The sequence below is a fragment of the Chanos chanos genome, chromosome 4 (assembly GCF_902362185.1).
Source record: "Chanos chanos chromosome 4, fChaCha1.1, whole genome shotgun sequence".
Taxonomy (NCBI): Eukaryota; Metazoa; Chordata; class Actinopteri; order Gonorynchiformes; family Chanidae; genus Chanos; species Chanos chanos.
Genome location: NC_044498.1, coordinates 1,934,827 through 1,955,026, shown reverse-complemented (window position 1 = coordinate 1,955,026; position 20,200 = coordinate 1,934,827). Strand labels below are relative to the sequence as shown.

The 20,200-nt window shown below is 45.1% G+C and overlaps 2 protein-coding genes across 4 annotated transcripts in view; one reads left to right on the top strand and one right to left on the bottom strand.

Moving 5' to 3' along the window:
- Positions 1-265: 265 nt before the first annotated feature.
- On the bottom strand, positions 266-5,337 carry mep1ba (meprin A subunit beta a; the record flags this gene model as incomplete). The annotated part of the gene is made up of 12 exons (XM_030770749.1): positions 266-448; positions 482-519; positions 768-944; positions 1,087-1,554; positions 1,844-2,059; positions 2,766-2,918; positions 3,421-3,639; positions 3,761-3,939; positions 4,184-4,301; positions 4,713-4,791; positions 5,056-5,099; positions 5,259-5,337. Coding segments are annotated over 12 exons (1,953 nt in total), but the record flags the coding sequence as incomplete, so codon positions are not given.
- An 8,166-nt stretch (positions 5,338-13,503) lies between these two features.
- The window catches only part of trappc8 (trafficking protein particle complex subunit 8), a 43,627-nt gene continuing 36,930 nt past the window's right edge, over positions 13,504-20,200 (top strand). For all 3 annotated transcript variants that reach the window (XM_030771674.1, XM_030771673.1, XM_030771672.1), the window contains exons 1-2: positions 13,504-13,783; positions 17,025-17,219. In XM_030771674.1, the coding sequence (XP_030627534.1) occupies positions 13,627-13,783; positions 17,025-17,219 (352 nt within the window). In that variant the 5' untranslated portion in view covers positions 13,504-13,626. The remainder of the gene's footprint in view (positions 13,784-17,024; positions 17,220-20,200) is intronic.

Below are 20,200 nucleotides of genomic sequence, written 5' to 3'. Positions count from 1 at the left end.
AGAAGAGTAGAAAAGTCAAGAGAAACGTTTCCAACAATGATACGAGCTCAGCATGGTGAAATGATGCACGTCAGACTAAGATGTTTAATTCACGGCGTGTTTGAATTCAGCTCTGTCTCTGAGAGATCTGTGCAGGTCTCGTGAAGCGTTTGTCAGAGAAAGGGTTGTGTTTCGCTTCACTGACACTTCTGAATCCTACATTGATCTGAACTGCGGTGGATTTCGCCGTTTTAGATGTTAGTTCAGTGCTGCGTGTGAGGTCGTCCTACTTACACTCCGCTGTCACTTCCAGCTCTGTTAAACTGTCTTCTCTGTCTCCTCTCCTAAAGCGCTTCCTCCCATAGTACGCCACACCCACAGCAAGAACCAGGAACAGGACTGCCCCAACACAAACATACACAGCCACTGTTGCCATGGAGGTTGCCATAGTGTCGCCGGGTGACAGACTCTTCTCTCAAACACCCTTGCCATAGGTGATGACCGAAGGTACAGGCTGTGTTTCTAGCAGACTGGACACATCTAAAGTGAGGAGGATGAAAAATTCAGTTTGGTGAATTCACCAAATGTTTCCCTCAAAATGGGCCAAAAATTAGCACGAAGTGATTACAATGTGGCAAAATTAAGCTGGAAATGAAATCAGCTGCCTTCATGAATGATTATTGTAAATAAACGTGTACATTACAGTCATGTTACTGTCTTTACATGAACCCCACAGATTGGTAGTCATTAAAATATCACCACTGTTTTCTTCCCAAGGACCAAAGTACCCTCTAGCGTGAGGAGGAAGATGATGTCATCTCCTTTGATGAAGTCACGGCTCTTCAGGCGACTGTGAGTGAGGAAGGAGCTGGTGCCATAGCCTGGGCCGCGGTAGTACGAGTTGCCGTCTGAGTCCGTTACCCAACTGCCAACCTTCCGCGGGTCGTCCCAGTAATATTCCGTCCCTGTGAGAGATAAGAGAGCGTATAGTGATCACCTTACGTTTCTCCATGTCAGAGATCTCTCACCCTCTGGGGGGAAAAAGGGCTCTCCAACTCCTTTTTCTCTCTCTCTTTCTCTCTCTATCCCTCTTTTTTTTCCCCTTACCGTCGGATGTGGTCTTCCCCGGGTCGGTGGTCACCATCCTCTGGTTGTTCATGCGTTTCTGGATGTGAGGGTTCTGGTCCATGAGTGCCATAGTAGCTTGTCTCCATGGACACGGCCATTTGAGCTCGTCGTCACGCGGCCCTGAGGTCAGATGGACGTAGATGGCCATGGAGTCAGGGCTCGAGGATTTCCCATTGACGTAGAGGCCGACCTGGAAGGAGTAGCCGTCTGGGGACAGGAAGGGGGGGCTGTAGATCTTGGTGCCCGGAGCAGTGGTGGCTAAGAGGTTGGAGAAGTTTCTGATCCGCCAGGTGTGGTGGGGGCACTGCGTCTCCGACATGTTAATGTCATCCAGGGAGAGCCCCCCCGTGGACCCACCTGTGCCCTTCACCCCCTCAAACACGAGCCGGAATTTCTTTGACACGTCCAGAGTCACATGATAGAGCTCCCAGCTGTCCTTGGGACCGTCTGTACAGCGCACACACACACACACACACACACACACATTTCCCACCATGTTTCAGTGAGTAGATATACATTATGCCTTCCCTTATGTGGGTAGGCACAACTCACTCTAAAAGATCTTGATTTCAACTTGCATTGTAGAATGAAAGTAGTTGGAATAAGGTGTATAAGTTAGTAAAATACCCTTTATGATCTCCATATGATTAGATTACAGGCTCCAAATGTCTGACTGAATAGATTCCCATACAGAGAATATTATACTAGGATCAATGCCAAGCATAAGAGTAAATACCGCTAATTTTCTTGATGAGTCTCAGGATTCCTTTGGGGTTTTGCTGGTCGTACTCGCGGACCCAGACGCTGAGGAGGTCAGTGGCGCCCCCACTGTGGTAGAGGTAGAACTGCAGGCACTGCGACCCTCGTCGTGGGTACAGGATGCGGCTCTCCAGGTAAGCCTTGTCGCCATGGTTACCAGTGGCCGTGCTGAAATGCATGAAGTACCCCGAGCCTGAACGTAAGCAGAAACATAAACAAAAGCATTTAATACGTCACGTACATGATTGAGAGTAACGTCTCATCAGCAATTTAATATAGAAATATAATGATCCTTATGGAAATGGAAGTTTCCCTATTCAGACTCCAGAGGGCTGTGCATAGAGTGTGTCCTCAGTGGGGCAGATTATTGTCATAGGAGAACAGAGTGTCAGGAAACAGGGCGACTGTCCTTGACGGAAAGCCAAAAATGAAATCAATAAAAATCAGTAAAACTTCTTGGTTCAGCTGTGACGTGCACGAAATATCTCAGCCAAATAACCAGAGAGAGCAAAGTGCCTTTACAACATACTCATAAACACGGTAAACAACAGGAGGGCTTTGCACCCCGGGCTTGACTCTCACCCAGGCTGAAGATTAGAGTTATCAGAAGACGTGTGCTATAAAACTCTGAACTGTAAAACGGTGAGGGAATGTGATTAGTCGTCTAAAGGGCCCATGTATGTGGCACAAGTATCCGTCCCAATCCCCTTAACTCATACATGTTAACTCACCATAACTCACTCAGTCTCAAAAGGACATGCAGCCCTGCCAGACTGTTTTGAATACATTTTGTTGTGCTGTTGTGTTGCGTGATCTTGTCGCTATAGCGACCTGTGTTGAGTGAATCTGTACCCTCACACAGGCCCATGGTACCGTACACGTGCACAGGATACCCATACCTTCACACTTGCCCATGTTGGTGTAGTCTGTGTTTGGGCCTGCAGGCACACTCCTCACGCGCTGCCAGGCAGAGTTCGCCTCCTCCCCCTGGATCATCCCACAGATATCAGGCTGCTCGAAACTGCAGGAGTCCAGGAAGGTGGAGGAGCGTGCTGCATTGGGCAAGAGAAAGGACGGAGAGATCGTGAGGGAGGTACGAGAAAGAGAAACAGAATAGTGGGCATAATAAAAGTAATTCTGGGGTTGTATGTATCTAATGCCTCAGAATGAGACTGCTGATCTAGGGTCAGCATTTGCATCATAAAGTCTTAATAAATGGCATGGCATGGACCAAGGGGAGCCGATCCTGAGTCAGCAGTCTCTCTCTCTCTGAGGTTCTTGTATGTGAGGGGGTTGGCCTTGGTTAAACATTATGTATGGAGACTGATAGATTTATAGAGTCCTATATTAGTTCTGATGACCCAGTGACAAAGCACAATCTGACTTTCAGTCTTCATCTCATCATAAAATTATGATTAGTGGTAGAGAGGGAGAGTCCAAAGGTCAAACCCACAGTCCAGAGTTCTTTAGCCAGGTGTTACTTAATCAAAGGTGAAAATGAGGGACAAAGTCGTTTTTAGGTTGATAGGAACCATGTTCTATCATTCTACTCACTGCAGTTGTAAAGTCTGTTGAGTTTCAGAAGATCGTTTTCACTGAACTCCATGCGTTGGCCAATCACGTCGCTGAATTCCGGTATCTTGGTGACGATCGTGGAATCGGAGCCATCGCGGAAGGCCGTCTTACTGTAGTGCATCACGGAACCGTAGTCGTAGGACACGCCAAGCGAACTCGATAGCGTGTCGTCATACATGTTAAAGTTGTGCTCCTTACCTGGGTTCATAATGACACACAATGAAACGACGACTCGTCCACTGACCTGTTAAAGAATGTTTAAGATACTGGAGAAGGCTTCTGGGGGGTTAGAGAGCGATGGGGTTAACTGGATTGTTACCAGGCGTGATGTTGTCCCACACAATTTTCACGTAGTCGTCTCGGTCGGCTCTGGACTGCTCGTGCCAAAAGCCCAGCGCGTGCAGAAACTCGTGCTCCACTGTCCCCAAACGGTCGCAGTTCGTGCCGATCGACAGGGCTTGCTTCCCGACCTGACGGTTCCCCACAGAGGAATAACAGCTGCCAGAGGAGAGCAGAAAGAGCGAATTCCATAGAGATCCATAGACATCAGTGGCCGAGGCTTTTACTACACAGCAGATTCTGCTGCACCCGCTTTAGCCATTTGTCAGAATGTATGTAACCAAGCATAGTTAACACCTCGTATAGAACAGTGCAGAAAATGTCCTGAATCACAGGTTTGATTATGATGTACGTTTGATGTTGTTCCTGTGACATGTCAGGTGTTGGCTGTGTGTTTTCTCACCCGCTGCCTTTAAAGACAGAGATGTAATTAGTCTCTCCACTCCAGGGCTTAAAATCGATGCATGTTTTCAGCCGATACTGCTCAAACGCCTGCAGTATCACGCCCTTAGCATTGATTTCTGCACAAACAGGGGTTGGCATTGTCAGTGACTACAATCAAGTCTTTCACATGTTTAACACTGTTTTGTTAAATATACAAGCTCAGTATTATATCAGTGTTATTGAATTCAGTGAGAGTAAACAGATAAATCAGTGTAATATTGCATTAGTCATTCTTTGTGCCGGAGCCAGGGTTGCTTTGGTGGGTGTATGGGGTGTGTTGATTGCTTTTTTTGTGCATTAACTCATAATTCATTGAATAAAAGTGTGTGTGTGAGTGTGTGATGTGTTGTCTTTATGTATGCAGGATCACAGCTGTGTGTTAACACAATACTTGGTCTTTGAGGTTGTGTGATTGGGCGTTTTACTGCACAGATCATCAGACTGGTAAAACTGGAGTGTTGCACTGGTAATGAGCCGGGTGCTCTTACCCAGGCTGTCCTCTAGGTAGTACGGCACGGTGTTGGGCCAGCGGTACTGGTCACCAATTATTGTGTTCCACCCCTCTGCCTGTACAACAGGTACACACTGATTAACACCCGACAGGTTAATAACTGTTTACCTGCAAATCCATACATAGCATCACTTTCATTTATAACATCACTTTCCAGGGCAGAGCGTGATTCTCACTCATCGGGGTGGGGGCACGGGCCTGTTGAGAGACTTTTGTCCCCGGCCCAGGCATCGTGCATGCCCTGTTTACAGTTACCAAGAAAATGCTTCCCATGTCACTGTCGACTAAAGACTTTCTACACTGAACCCAATAAAACTGACCTCACTGATCATCAGGTCTCCCTCCACCAAGTCCAGTCCTGCCTCTGAAAAGCAAAACAAAAAACCAGCGATTTACGTTGCGAAATATTGTTGCGTAAAGTATAGTGTAATAAATGATATGATATTTAGGGATGTGAGGTATGTTGTGTTATAGAAGTCTGTATACAGAACACAAACTCTCTCGAGCAATATGTATGACAAACCTTCGTTTATGTCAAAAATATCAAGGTCTTTCCCATCGTCCACGTCGATCTCTGTAGAGCCTGAGGAAGGAGCGGAAAGTCATCACACCACAGATCCAACAAGTGCAAGGATTAAGACAACGCCACGTTGAACTAAAATTTTATACTCACAGTGTATGTTTACCCTTACAAGGGTAGGGCAGCTATTATCAGAATGAGCTACATATTACAGACCTGCAGTTTGAACGTGTTGAGGAGACAGACCATCAGCGAGGAAGTGTACTCACCAGAGAGTGCAGATGTTAGCTTTAGGAATAAATGGAGACATGCTTTAGAATAGATTGCACATACAGGTTTGGAGCGAGGATTTCTGCTTCACAGATGTGTCAGTTGATTTCAGATGGTAATTAACATTTATAAGAATGTCCTGTACTGCTAAATGAGATTTGATTAAAAAAAATAAATAAATAAAATATCATGTATTTTCTAAAACAACGATGTCTTTGCATTCTGCCATAGTCTCATTATACTCAATGTTAATCTTGGACAAAACCACATTTTAAACAGAGAATCCTCAGTCAAGGGCTAAACACATGACAAGTCCATCCGTTGGCTTACATGTCATTTCAAACATAATCTGAGTGTAGGACTCACCAGAATGTGTCCGTGCGCACACAGGAGGCACAGGACCAGTAAGGCTCGGTGAGAAACCATGATTTCTGCCGTGGTGTGAGCGTGATTTTTCTGCCGCGGTCTGTTTTTATACATAAGATATGTAAAAAAGTGCTGTGTATTCACTGATAAGCTGATGATAATGCCTATTTTATGATGCCTTTGTTTGTACGTTTTCCGTCGGCGCGGTCTAATTAATTATTAGAACTAATTTTATGCTCATTAGAGGTCACAGTTCTGTTACATAAACACGCACATTTATCCTAACGACAACAGTGATAAAACAAAAGACATCTGGCATCAGCAAAAATCTTATGTTGCTTCACTTTTATTTAAAAGATAATACACACAAAAAAACTGATGCAGAACAGGAATTGTGATCTATTCATAGATTGTCATCATTTTGGTTTGATCTTTAACCTGCAGACAACAGACTGATCTGATAGAAAGTGCAGCAGAATATGCAGAGAAATGATTGTTCTTGACAGGCTGATTGGCACATCTCACGTTCATTTCCAATTCTCACATCAAACAATGCTCACAAAATGTATTCACAATTTAAAGTGTTATATATTTCAGCTTTAACAAACACTATCCATGAAACACATGTCACGGAAATGTCATTCGCAGACAAATGTCAATATTTGACCCCGTTGCAATTCTGTACTCCCTCCATTAGAGGCCACTATTTCTAGTTTCCAGTCCCAACAATTTTATTCAGAAAAGCTTCAAAAATAAACGTGTAAAAAAGTTTGAGCAAGGTTCAGGTTTTGGCTGATGCTTCTGAGAGTTTGTTTCAAACTTTTTACATGACATTATGCTTCCATATGATTATGGAAAGATACATATAAATCAAGACATGATTTGTATAATGAATAATCAACATATAGTTTCAGACTTTGAGATCCTGCTGAAAGAATTGTGATTATATAGAGATGAGATATCTGTCACATGTTTTAGATTGTATTTACCTTGATCCGTTTCCAGAAACCATCAAACTAAGCAGAACATAAAATATAAAGGTGCAGAGGCAACTACTGATCAAAAGAAGTCTGAATTTAAATTCAGATACGTATGTTTAGACACTTATGTTTTGTGTTTGTTGTGCAAAAAAGAGTGTAAAAAAGTGCAAAGACTGCAGTGTGTTACTGTATATCACTACTGGGTGAGTTAGCTGAACTCACTGCGAGAAAACACGACAGAAAATTCATGAAAAACACTATTAACCCTGAGTTATGGCAGCGAGAGTACCACATTAACAGTCCATTTGTATCGTGGTTTTCTCGGGAATCTCTGTGCATCAGTGAGAACCGTTGAATGTTTCACTGCTTTTAAAACTAGGGGCAGTAAAGGCATAAAAGTAAAAGGGGAGAGAACACAACACAATCACATGCTAGTATTATTCATAAACTAGCTGAACTTTGTGCCATCAAACACAGTCTTAGCAGGTGAAAAATATGTTGCATAGAAGTATACTTTTTTTTTTTTTTGCGTGGATCATTCATGGATTTGAAGGAGCTGTGTATGAATCCAGAAGAGCTTGTTGCAGGTTGATATCATCGCTTATGGAAGTGTTCTGTAAAACACAGAAGTAGTTAGTCAAAGGCTTGAAGTGTGTGTGTGTGTGTGTGCGTGTGTGTGCGCGTGTGTGTGTTGTGTGTGTCTGTATGTGTATGTGTGTGTATGTGTATGTGTGTGTGTGAGTGTGTGTGTGTGAGTGTGTGTGTGTGTGTGTGTGTGTGTGTGAGCGTGTATGTGTGTCTGTAAGTGTGTGTGTGTATGTGTGTGTGTGTGTGTGTGTGTCTAATCATTACCATGAAATCCTGAGTGTAGTAACCGTGTCTCAGATTAAGGTGTCCGATGAAGTCCCTGCTGTAATATTCTGGATCACCATGAGGAAGCGACACACACACGGGACAAACCTGGAGAACAGCACAGAACACATCCAACTAAATCTCCTCCGCTGAGACAAAGATCCAGACACCGCCTTAATTCAGAAACCACTATGAGCTGAATCAAATCTACTGTGGAGAGTTAGAGCAAAACCCCCCACCCCCCACCCCCCCCACACACACACGTGTGATTCTCCAGGAGGATGGTTCTCCAACACAGGATTTACACTGAATAAACACTTGTTTCTAGTCATCGCAGTTTTGGAATTCTGAATGGTCAGCACAGGTTTGGTCAATTTCTATAAAAAAAAAAAAACAACCCTGAGAAAGCTACATATGGGGTTTTTGGATAACTTGATCAGATATGCAAGTTGTACATAAGAACACAGCGCTGTCAAATGAGTCTTAATGAACAATAAGATAATATTAACCTATATTCAACCGTGGCTGTCCACAGAAAACTGTCCATCCTTATCTCAGATTAATTACCCCTATGTTTTTATATATATACAGTCTGAATCATGGCAGATGAACACACATTCAGCCGCATACTGAGAGGCTTTTAGAGTTCAGCGTAGCTTGAGAGAGGAGAACGAGCTCTGGAAAAGAATAAAATAAACAGCGTCTTATACGGGACTGACCACAGGTCTGAAGTCATGGCGATGGTGGTCATTGCAGTGATCTCGCAGATCCAGCTCATCCATGCCATCCTCCTGACAGTACGGGCACACAAATGTCTGCACAGACCTGAGAGAGAGATGATCAACTAATAATCAGAAATCTCAGTATACCCACTCAAACTCCATTATCTGTCGACTGATACGGTACCAATGCCAATACTGATACAGTTACTGATACACGATATGCTAGTGAAGCTAAACCCCAATTATCTTTTAGTCTGTATTCATTTGTATACTTCTTTGTTACCTAACATGATTCTGTGTGCATTTCTATCTCAGTAATGCGTGTATTTTTACCCCGCTTGTTGTCTGGGTCCGTTCATTTCCAGCAGTTGGACTTCATTCAGCACCATTTGCATAGCCCTGAAAATACAACTCACAGTCACGTCGGATTTCTGTATTTACTGGTTACCAGCTAACAAAACCACAGCAGCAGCAGCAACAACAACAACAACAACAACAACAACAACAACAACAACAACAACAACAACAACAACAACAAAAGTTGATGTCCGTTAACACGTCAGGCCTGTCTCTGATCACAGTGTCAAGCTGAAAACTTACACATCTTCATTATGTTCTCCAGAGTCATCGTCAGAGTCGTCATCCGAGTCTGGCATGATCAGAGGCGCGTAGCGTCGGAGTATGACTGAGGGTCGCGTAAGTGGGGCTAACGCAGGAACGAGTGGGGCTGGAACCACTGGTGCTGGAACCACTGGTGCTGGAACCACTGGGACTGGAGCCACTGGGACTAGAGCCACTGGGGCAGCAACAATGGGGGCAGGATTCACCTGGGTCACACCAAACTGGGCCACAGACCTCGGTATGACTGGAGTAGGAGCTACTGGGACAGGAAGGGCTGGTCCAAGGGCTTGTGGAGCAGGAGGCTCTTGGGGAGAACCAGCAGCAGCAGGAGCAGCAGGAGGTGGGGGCAAAAAAAAATCTGCTGATCTTCTTGAAAGACGTGAGCGTGGTCTGGGAGCTGGACGTGGAGCGGGAACAAGGCTGGCTCCTGGCAGTGAGGCGTTCTGATTGGCTGTGCTGGCGGGTGAGGGCGGATTTGCCTGTAGCACCTGTAACCTTGCAATTCGACTGTGGAACAAGTGGAAAGATAAATCCTGATGAAGCTGATTAATTATTCGACTGTTCAGTTGTCAATTTTAAGCGCTGAAATTCCAAACTCTATTAACAAGGCAGAAAATGCAAGTTTGTGAAATAATTGATAGAGTGCCCTCTTGTGTATCCTACTGGTACTACAGAAAAGAGTACTCCAGATATATGCCTTCTGTTTCTGTCATTTGAAGCAAGTTCTGTTCTTGTCTTTGATTTCCTTTCCTATATTATTTCACATTTCCGTCTGACTTCCATTCTTTTCTGTTTTCTCACTGAAACAGAAACTCTGAATGATTCTGTCTGTCTCTATATGTTCGTAACTACCTCTCAGAGAGAATGAAGCCATGCTAGCCTCTCCTAATAGGATTAAACTGGGTATAGGCAAAGCGATATCAAATGAGTTGGTTCCATTTTGTTTCATTTCTGTTTAAATTGTTCCATTCCGTCCGAGGACATTTACGTGTGTTCGTTTGGCGGACACCTTTTTCCTAGTCAGCTCACCTGGATATGTTGGCGGAAACATTCCGTCTCACAAGCGTATCCGTAGAGAGTCTGGGGAAGACCAGCTGATGGTGCAGGGGTCGGGGGATGCCCCTCTGACTCCTCCACGCAGCGGCCACGCCCTCATCCTGAGGAGGAGCAGAAAGCTCAGAAAAACCCAAAACACGACCTGACCAAACAAAAGATGTGCCGACCAGACTTTGCAGAAGCTAAAGTGGGTTTGGTCATCTTACGAACCTGTTCCCCGTCCAGCGTCACACGTATAACATCGTTGGGATGTGTCTGAGCCCTACAGACGGGGCAGTGGCTTCTTTCCTTAAGGGAATATATTAAACAACCCCGGCAAACCCTACACACCCAGAGGGAAATGGAGAGAGCGAGAGAGAGAGGAAGAGAAAGTCGGAGAGAGAAAGATTAGGAGATTCAAAGACAAAGCACAAACATTCGCTTTAAACACTTATACGTGAGAGAAGTGTTCAGTCTACACCAGTAACAGTTACAGACTAATACAGACCTATTAAAAAAATGACAGAACTTCAGGCACACAGATGACCCAGGACCTGTTTTATCACTGCCACTGCCTCATTGCACTAAGCCCTCTCCTGGAACAGCTCCTTATTTCCTGACTTTCTGTCTTTTTGCTGAATGAGGTGAGACTTTTTTTACGTCAGGGTGCTATAGTGGCTATTGTGGTGATGCACTGGAGAGTCCCCTGCAGACATACTTTCACTTTTACCCGGAACAGATCTGTCTATGTGCGTGCATATGTGTGTGTGTGTGTGTGTGTGCGCGCGCGCTTACACTGAGGCTAGAACTCAGTGTGCTTCCACTGAGGTTTATAGTGACGCTAACTGAAAATAAAGAGAGAGCTTAGCCTTCTAACTCTGACTCTGCGTTAGTACATAATTAGAATTATCACTGTGAAAACTGAATTTACATTAGTATGTAATTAGAATTATCACTGTGAAAACTGAATTTACATTGGTACTTAATTAGAAGTATCACTGCGAAAACTGAATTTACATTAGTATGTAATCAGAATGATCACTGTGAAAACTGAATATACATTACTATGTAATTAGAACTATCACTGTGAAAACTGAATTTACATTGGTGCGCCATTAGAACTATCACTGTGAAAACTGAATTTACACTGGTACGTAATTAGAACTATCACTGTGAAAACTGAATTTACATTGGTACGTAATTAGAACTATCACTGTGAAAACTGAATTTACATTGGTATGTAATTAGAACTATCACTGTGAAAACCGAATTTCTGGGAGATCCCCACTGATCTGCAGTTCTAGCTCTAGCTTTAGGCTTCAATGTATCTAAAAAAGGACAAACAATCCTCTTCAGAGTAGTTGAAAAGAAATATACACCGATATTTGACATTTTCAGAAGGAAAAAGCTTTTGAAATCCCACTTTACAACACAAATAAAGAACCAATAACATGAGCAGTGACACTGCATAGACCACAAAGCCATGCAGCTGTCAGACAATGCATTCAAGAGCTGAGTATATCCATATAGAACCAATACAGAGAGGTGACACTCACACGTGGTTGCAAACAGAGGGTCGTGAGGGTTCCTCTATGGCCCCTTTACACACAGGACACTCATTCTCAGTCACAAGACTATCCATGTCCACGGCAGGACGTCTAAGTCTCTTTTCCTCTGCCCGGTCGTTGTCTTCTCTCTTCTCTCTCCACTAACCTCTTTCACTTTCTCTCTTCCCCCGTCGGTACTTTCCTTCTGCCCCGCCCATAAACCAGCAGTCTCTCTGGATTTTACAGCCTTTTACAGATAACTTCCCCACTGCTCTCTGTCTGCTGCCACGACCATTCCCGGAAAGTAAGTTTTAGGTCGGGGTATGCCTGTGTTCACCTGCGTTCACGGAGGCATCTGAGTGTATGTTTCTGTATACACCACACTGCTCATGAAGACTGAGTGTTTGTTTCGGGAATCTGTCATAGGTTATCTTACGTGTCTTATCAAAAACAGGTTGTCAACAGAGTTAAACATTTCTTGTAATGATTTCTTTATATGTCTTGGGGGTGAGAGCAGTGATGTTGCGTGATGACTCCTATTGATATATAGATACTGAAAAGAGCCCTTTGTAACAGAGGTCATTCTTCTATTTCATAACATCACGGTTCAGAGTCACAAGAACAGACCAAATGAGACACGTTAATGCACATGCACACATATTGAAACACACTCTACCTGCTTCAAATACTTTTGTGTCAAAGCTGGTTTGTGTTAGGGTGTGGCATGGTAAGCAAAGGCATAGTTACACAGGCAGACAGACACGTTTGTCTTTAAATCTAATTAGGAATTTCCCATTGACTTTAACTTTACACATATATCTCCCACACACACTCATACACACACACACACACACACACACACAGACTCACATGGGCGCATAGTGGTAAGGGCTTGCCTATTCATCCTAAAGAACTGAACATTGTTCATAAAAGAAGGGAAAGAGGGGGAGAGAAAGAAACTGTAAAACACAAATGTCGAAATACTGTATTAGGACTCTTATAAAATGATTGGTGTCCTTCTTGCGTCCGAAGTTTATTAGTATAGCAGTATTCTCCTTGACAATTACTGAAGACTTGTCTCATGGAGAAAGTTCTCTAATATTATCTAAGTGCTGCTTGCTCTATTTCCGGAGTGGTTCCCAGCTCCAGTCCTGGAGAAACCGTGCCCTGTGTATGTCTGTTTTAATTCCCTGCTAACACAGTATATTGAGCTGGTGTAGTTGTCAAACGCGCAGTGAAGGACAGGGCGTCTTCAGGATAGGAGCTGAGAACCACGATATTTATTTCTCCGATCAAAATGATGCAGCAAACATTTTGGGTTGGGCGGGTGTTTTTGCGTGATCTGATTTCAGTTTCCCTACCCGCTTAGCCGTCACAAACATATATTTTGATTATTGTGTATTACACTTACATCAGCATTTACATTGTCAGCATCCATTTAGACATTAAAAACATTAAAAATCCGTATAATGTCAAAGTGCGTACGCATGTTCATTCGTATCGTCATGGAGAGGGTTAAAAGACTCATCTTTTCCCTCATCAAGTCAGACCATTAGTAGGCTGTATCGTAGGAACTGACACACAGTTAAAGTCGAAACCGAAATTCTTATAATTCTACACGATACGCGGCCATCTATATCGTGGGGTTATAGACTGTTTGAGATCCGTACACTTCTATTGGATATGACGTTTAAACTAGCTCAGCAGTTATTTTGCCGTGACACTGAAACGTTCCCATTTTTTTCGTGAAAATATTCAGGCTCCAGTAAACTTCGAGGTAGGTCATTTGACAACTGCGGTGCATGATGGGAATCCAATCGATCAGCAGGCAACTGTAGAATTCAACATGGCTGCCATGGGGTGTCGGTAAAGGAGTTGTTTTCAACTCAGAAGCAGTTTCCCTAGCTCCACAAAACAAGCAGAGGAGAGAACTACCCCGGAGCCCTATTCTTGCACAGACTCCCCATCCAGGACCGCCATGGCCCAGTGCGTCCAGTCTGTGCAAGAGTTCATCCAGGACTCATTTGTGCCGATGGTGGCCGTCTTGTGCAGCGAAGATGCGGAGAAAGTGACCCGTAAAAACAACCTAAATTTCCCGGAGCTTCTGAGGCCCTTTTGCCGGCTTACATCAGAAGGTAGTACCTCTGTTTTGTCTAACGTTTCTTACTGGAGAAACTCAAACATGACACTCGCTCCTTATATTACAACATCAACGAGTGTGTGTGAACACTATTATCCATAGCTAACGACAGCTAGCGAACTGGCTAGCTACTTAGCAAGCTAGAGACTGCTCCCTCATCCTTCTGTCACAACACACACTCACACACAGTGACAGGAAGGGCTCTGTGTTAAGCTCTGCTTCAAATTTTAAAAAATTGGACTGTTCTCTTGTTCTCAACTGTGACACCCGATCGGACGGTCAGTCAGTTGTCTGAGTTAACGTCACGGCCATTGTCGCCGAAGACGTCCAAATCTAAGGTCGTATTCCTTTACAGACCTAGTGTAGGGTTACGTTTGAAACGAGGCCTGGATTTGTCACAGATACTGCTAAAGGCTTAAGCGACCGTATTAGTTAGCCTGCTAACTTGGTCGAGCTAGCTAATAAGCCCGTCGCCTGCACCCCGAGTAAACCGAGGGAAGCTCGGTTCATCCCGAGTATGATCCGGTAACGTCTTCTGCTCTCTAACGCCCGTTTGTCTTAGGTGAAAACATAGTTGTAAATACACACTGACGGATTGACACCCCGTTTTCTGATATGAACCGTAAGCATATTGCACAATGTAGTAATCTTGCTGTTGTATTCGTTGCTGGAAAGTCAATATATAACCAGTGGTCTATTATTTTCATTGTTCTGTGTATTGTTGAGAATTTTGTCGTAGGGCACGTAAAGAGTTCATTAAACATGTTCGCTCTTTGGCTCAGTGTAATAGTTTCAAATGCTAAGCAACACACTCATCTGAGTCAGTGGCCAGCAATGAAAATGTCTCACGGATCTGCGTTCGTCATCTTTGAAACAGCCGTCTCTCTTATAACTTAAGTGAATTTAGGTTTTCTTTGAGTACTTCCCAGATCTTATCAGTCCACTGATCTACCTTGGGCACGTGAAAAGCACAGCACGCATCCAAGCCAGTCTGTTTCAGAGACCACAGTGACATTAGAGACAGTGGATGTCTTCATGACTTCATTAGTTAATCAGTTGCCTTAACAAAGCTTAGTATTGTGAACGGGGAGAATGGGCTTTTTAGAGCAGCCATGAGAGAATTTCAGTGCACAGCTGAAATCTTGGTCTTTTAAAATCAGTCGTGTAGTAGCCAGAATTTAATCTTGGCTCTGCTTGATTTCATTGGATGTTGGAGCACCATTGCCCGCCCAAGTTTTGTTCTGAGGTGTCATAGCAGAGCGCTCTCTTAGCTGGGCCTTGTGCTTCAGGCCCAGGATAAGGGCTTTAGCCTCTTGGACAACCTGTGAGCGTTAGTGTTAAGATCAGTCAGGGCTGGGCACACTCATTTCTGTTGACTACACTATCACACAGTTTCACTTCATTTTTCGGCCAGGCCTTTGTCTGACTTCAGCGAGCGCAGTCTTCTTAAGGCAGGCGGTCACTGTGGTTCAGCGGTGGGAAGAAGACACAGGGTGTATAATGTTTCTCAGAAAACTCCGGGTCCGCAACTGAAGTCACACAGAGCCAGTCTCTGCTCTGGCACTGAGCTGTAGTTGTCTAAGTAATTACATTTAGTGTGGAGTGTTTCGAGATTGTTGATGTCGGAGAAGGAGTTGGTATTCGCCAGAACTGTTCGCATGTCTCTCTCTCTTTCTCTCTTGCTTTCTGTTTCCCTGTGTTTCTGTGGTATACACAAATAAAGGACTAGTCTGTGTTTGTAGTCACGCAGGTCCTGAGGAGCTCCAGTGTTTTTTCCAGTCTTCAGCAGCATCGGTGTCATTCTCTGACAATAAGCTCAGTCTCTGATAGCGCCCGCCTCCTTTAACTCTTAAAACCATGGTCCTCTGTCAGTCACCACTGGAGTTCTCTGATGTGTCCACACACTGACAAACACATGCTGTTCAAACCCATGTGTCCACACACTGACACAAACACGCACTGTTCAAACTCATGTATCCACACACTGACAAACACACACTGTTCAAACTCATGTGTCCACACACTGACAAACACACACTGTTCAAACTCATGTGTCCACACACTGACAAACACACACTGTTCAAACTCATGTGTCCACACACTGACAAACACACACTGTTCAAACTCATGTGTCCACACACTGACAAACACACACTGTTCAAACTCATGTGTCCACACACTGACACAAACACACGCTGTTCAAACCCATGTATCCACACACTGACAAACACATGCTGTTCAGACTGATGTGTCCACACACTGGCAAAAACACGCTTTTCTTGACAAACCTCTCAGAAGAGCAGGTAACTGCCAAAATAAAGGAAAGACTCAAAGGAAACGACAGAGACAAAGTGTATTGCCACACAGAGCCGGTTCCTCAGTGAATTAAGCTGTTAACATCCCAACACATGAAGACGCGCATTATTTTGGCCACTGGACGTAGGGCCCGGAGTGAGTGACAGAGAAGGGTGACCGGAGGGACACGCCTAGCAGGAGATTCTGTGAAGACGCCCGCTGATGTCGCCTGATACATGGTGGCTAATGGTGGTGATACAGGCATGGACGTGAGAGGGGCAAAGCGTCCTGCTCTTGGTGCAGTGGGACAGACTGACGAGGGAGATCTGAGACTAAAAGAGGGAAGCAGCTCTGACTGGTTCGCATGCAGATGTCAGTGTAGGGAATAAACGAACTGGTTATCACGAAGACTGTCACACACACAGAGAGATGCTGTGATCAGGTGACTGTGCATAGACTCCTTATTCCACCTGAAAGTGCTGCGTGGGGACAGAGAGGCTCACAGCATGCAGCCAGTGGTTGTCTGAGCAGTGAAAAAAATAAAAGTCCTGTGATCAGATGAGTCATTGCTCACCCTGATTCTTCACAAACGTCCAAGTCAAAAGCCAGTGAAACGGCAGACGACGAGGCTTCTCTTGGCAGAGTGCTGACGTCTTGTTCCACCCTTAGCGTTCCATATGGCTGTAGAGTCAGTGCCAAGTCGCATTGGATCTACTGACGACAGCCCAGCGTGGTGTCAAGATGCTTGACATGCCCATCTGCTTTACTCTGGTCGTGTTTCGTCTGTAGCTGAAGGTTAGAAGGATGGAATCGTATTAATGAGGAATGGGCTGAGGTTCTCTGGCATGACAAAGAAGGCGTTGACAGACAGCCTTCCAACGTTCGCCTCTCTTAGCTTAACGTTGTGTCCTTTTTTTTTTCGTTTTTTGGCTGTGCCTCAGGTCACCTACGGGACCCGAATAACCAGGTGCAGGTGGTGAAGGGGCTGCGGATCAGCGTGACGGGCGTGAACACGCGCCCCCTGCAGATGCCTGAGGTTCGCCGACTGCTCAACCAGGCGGTGTCGGCCTGCCAGCCTCCCGAAGGCCTCTCCACCAACGTCATCACCGCCGGAGACTACGACCTCAACATCAGCGGTGAGTATGACTGAGGGGGGGGTGAGTATGACTGGGGGGGGTGAGTATGACTGGGGGGGGGGGGGGGGGGGGGTGAGTATGACTGGGGGGGGGGGGCAGGGCGGTGCTGATGCAGGAAACTGGATGGATGGAGGTTGTTCCTTTGTTTTGTCTTTGTGTTGCTGTTTTGTTTTGTTTTGTTTGAAGCTGTGAGAATTCAGAGCGTCCCTGAGACAGGAGACTCGGGGTGTCGGGCTGGTGCTGTGCTTCCTCTCTCAGGCCTGAGGATGGCACCAGAACGCACACATCATTTAGACTGAGGGGGTGTGTGTGTGTGTGTGTGTGTGTGTGTGTGTGTGTGTGTGAATGAGAGAGAGGGTGTGTTGGAGAAGGTGAGGAGAATAAAAGTGAGTAGCTGTCTGTGAATTTGAGTTTTTGTATTTTATGTTGAAGTTTAAGTTTTTTTTTAAGTTTAAGTTTATGTTTGACTCTCCACAGAAAATGTTCTGGTTTTTACATATCTAACCTGAATGTGTTTCAAAGTACAGAAAATGCATTTTATTGTATTTCACTTTTAATGTATTTTATGTAATATGTATCTTTTTTTTTTAATCTTTTTTTTTTTTTTAATAACCTGTCATGTGGATGAAATTCCGGTAAGACCTTGTGGTGCCATATACCCATGTATGTGGGTGCTCAGAGTGTGTGTGTGTGTATGTGGCTGAGACGGTATGTAAAGCCTGTGTGTAAAGTGTGTGAATCTCTTTCAGATCACAGACTGACAGATTCCTCTTCCCCCAGAGCTTTAAAACCCTTTTGCTCTTCACACTGTTCCTCAGTCTCCAACCCCACAGCCCTTAGACTCACACTAAAACTCAAACCAGCGCTGAGGTCAACCCAAACACCTACAGCCCTTAGACTCACACTAAAACTCAAACCAGCGCTGAGGTCAACCCAAACACCTACAGCCCTGACACTCACACTAAAACTCAAACCAGCGCTGAGGTCAACCCAAACACCTACAGCCCTGACACTCACACTAAAACTCAAACCAGCGCTGAGGTCAACCCAAACACCTACAGCCCTGACACTCACACTAAAACTCAAACCAGCGCTGAGGTCAACCCAAACACCTACAGCCCTTAGACTCACACTAAAACTCAAACCAGCGCTGAGGTCAACCCAAACACCTACAGCCCTTAGACTCACACTAAAACTCAAACCAGCGCTGAGGTCAACCCAAACACCTACAGCCCTTAGACTCACACTAAAACTCAAACCAGCACTGAGGTCAACCCAAACACCTACAGCCCTTAGACTCACACTAAAACTCAAACCAGCGCTGAGGTCAACCCAAACACCTACAGCCCTTAGACTCACACTAAAACTCAAACCAGCACTGAGGTCAACCCTACAGTCCTTAGACTCACACTAAAACTCAAACCAGCGCTGAGGTCAACCCAAACACCTACAGCCCTTAGACTCACACTAAAACTCAAACCAGCGCTGAGGTCAACCCAAAGACCTACAGCCCTGACACTCACACTAAAACTCAAACCAGCGCTGAGGTCAACCCAAAGACCTACAGCCCTTAGACTCACACTAAAACTCAAACCAGCGCTGAGGTCAACCCAAACACCTACAGCCCTTAGACTCACACTAAAACTCAAACCAGCACTGAGGTCAACCCAAACACCTACAGCCCTGACACTCACACTAAAACTCAAACCAGCACTGAGGTCAACCCAAACACCTACAGCCCTTAGACTCACACTAAAACTCAAACCAGCGCTGAGGTCAACCCTACAGCCCTGACACTCACACTAAAACTCAAACCAGCGCTGAGGTCAACCCAAACACCTACAGCCCTTAGACTCACACTAAAACTCAAACCAGCGCTGAGGTCAACCCAAACACCTACAGCCCTTAGACTCACACTAAAACTCAAACCAGCACTGAGGTCAACCCAAAGACCTACAGCCCTTTAGACTCACACTAAAACTCAAACCAGCACTGAGGTCAACCCAAAGACCTACAGCCCTTAGACTCACACTAAAACTCAAACCAGCGCTGAGGTCAACCCAAACACCTACAGCCCTTAGACTCACACTAAAACTCAAACCAGCGCTGAGGTCAACCCAAACACCTACAGCCCTTAGACTCACACTAAAACTCAAACCAGCACTGAGGTCAACCCAAAGACCTACAGCCCTTAGACTCACACTAAAACTCAAACCAGCACTGAGGTCAACCCAAACACCTACAGCCCTTAGACTCACACTAAAACTCAAACCAGCGCTGAGGTCAACCCAAACACCTACAGCCCTTAGACTCACACTAAAACTCAAACCAGCACTGAGGTCAACCCTACAGCCCTTAGACTCACACTAAAACTCAAACCAGCGCTGAGGTCAACCCAAACACCTACAGCCCTTAGACTCACACTAAAACTCAAACCAGCACTGAGGTCAACCCAAACACCTACAGCCCTTAGACTCACACTAAAACTCAAACCAGCGCTGAGGTCAACCCAAACACCTACAGCCCTAAGACTCACACTAAAACTCAAACCAGCGCTGAGGTCAACCCAAAGACCTACAGTCCTTAGACTCACACTAAAACTCAAACCAGCGCTGAAGTTAACCCAAAGACCTACAGCCCTTAGACTCACACTAAAACTCAAACCAGCGCTGAGGTCAACCCAAACACCTACAGCCCTTAGACTCACACCAAAACTCAAACCAGCGCTGAGGTCAACCCAAACACCTACAGCCCTTAGACTCACACTAAAACTCAAACCAGCGCTGAGGTCAACCCTACAGCCCTTAGACTCACACTAAAACTCAAACCAGCGCTGAGGTCAACCCAAAGACCTACAGCCCTTAGACTCACACTAAAACTCAAACCAGCGCTGAGGTCAACCCTACAGCCCTGACACTCACTCTAAAACTCAAACCAGCGCTGAGGTCAACCCAAACACCTACAGCCCTTAGACTCACACT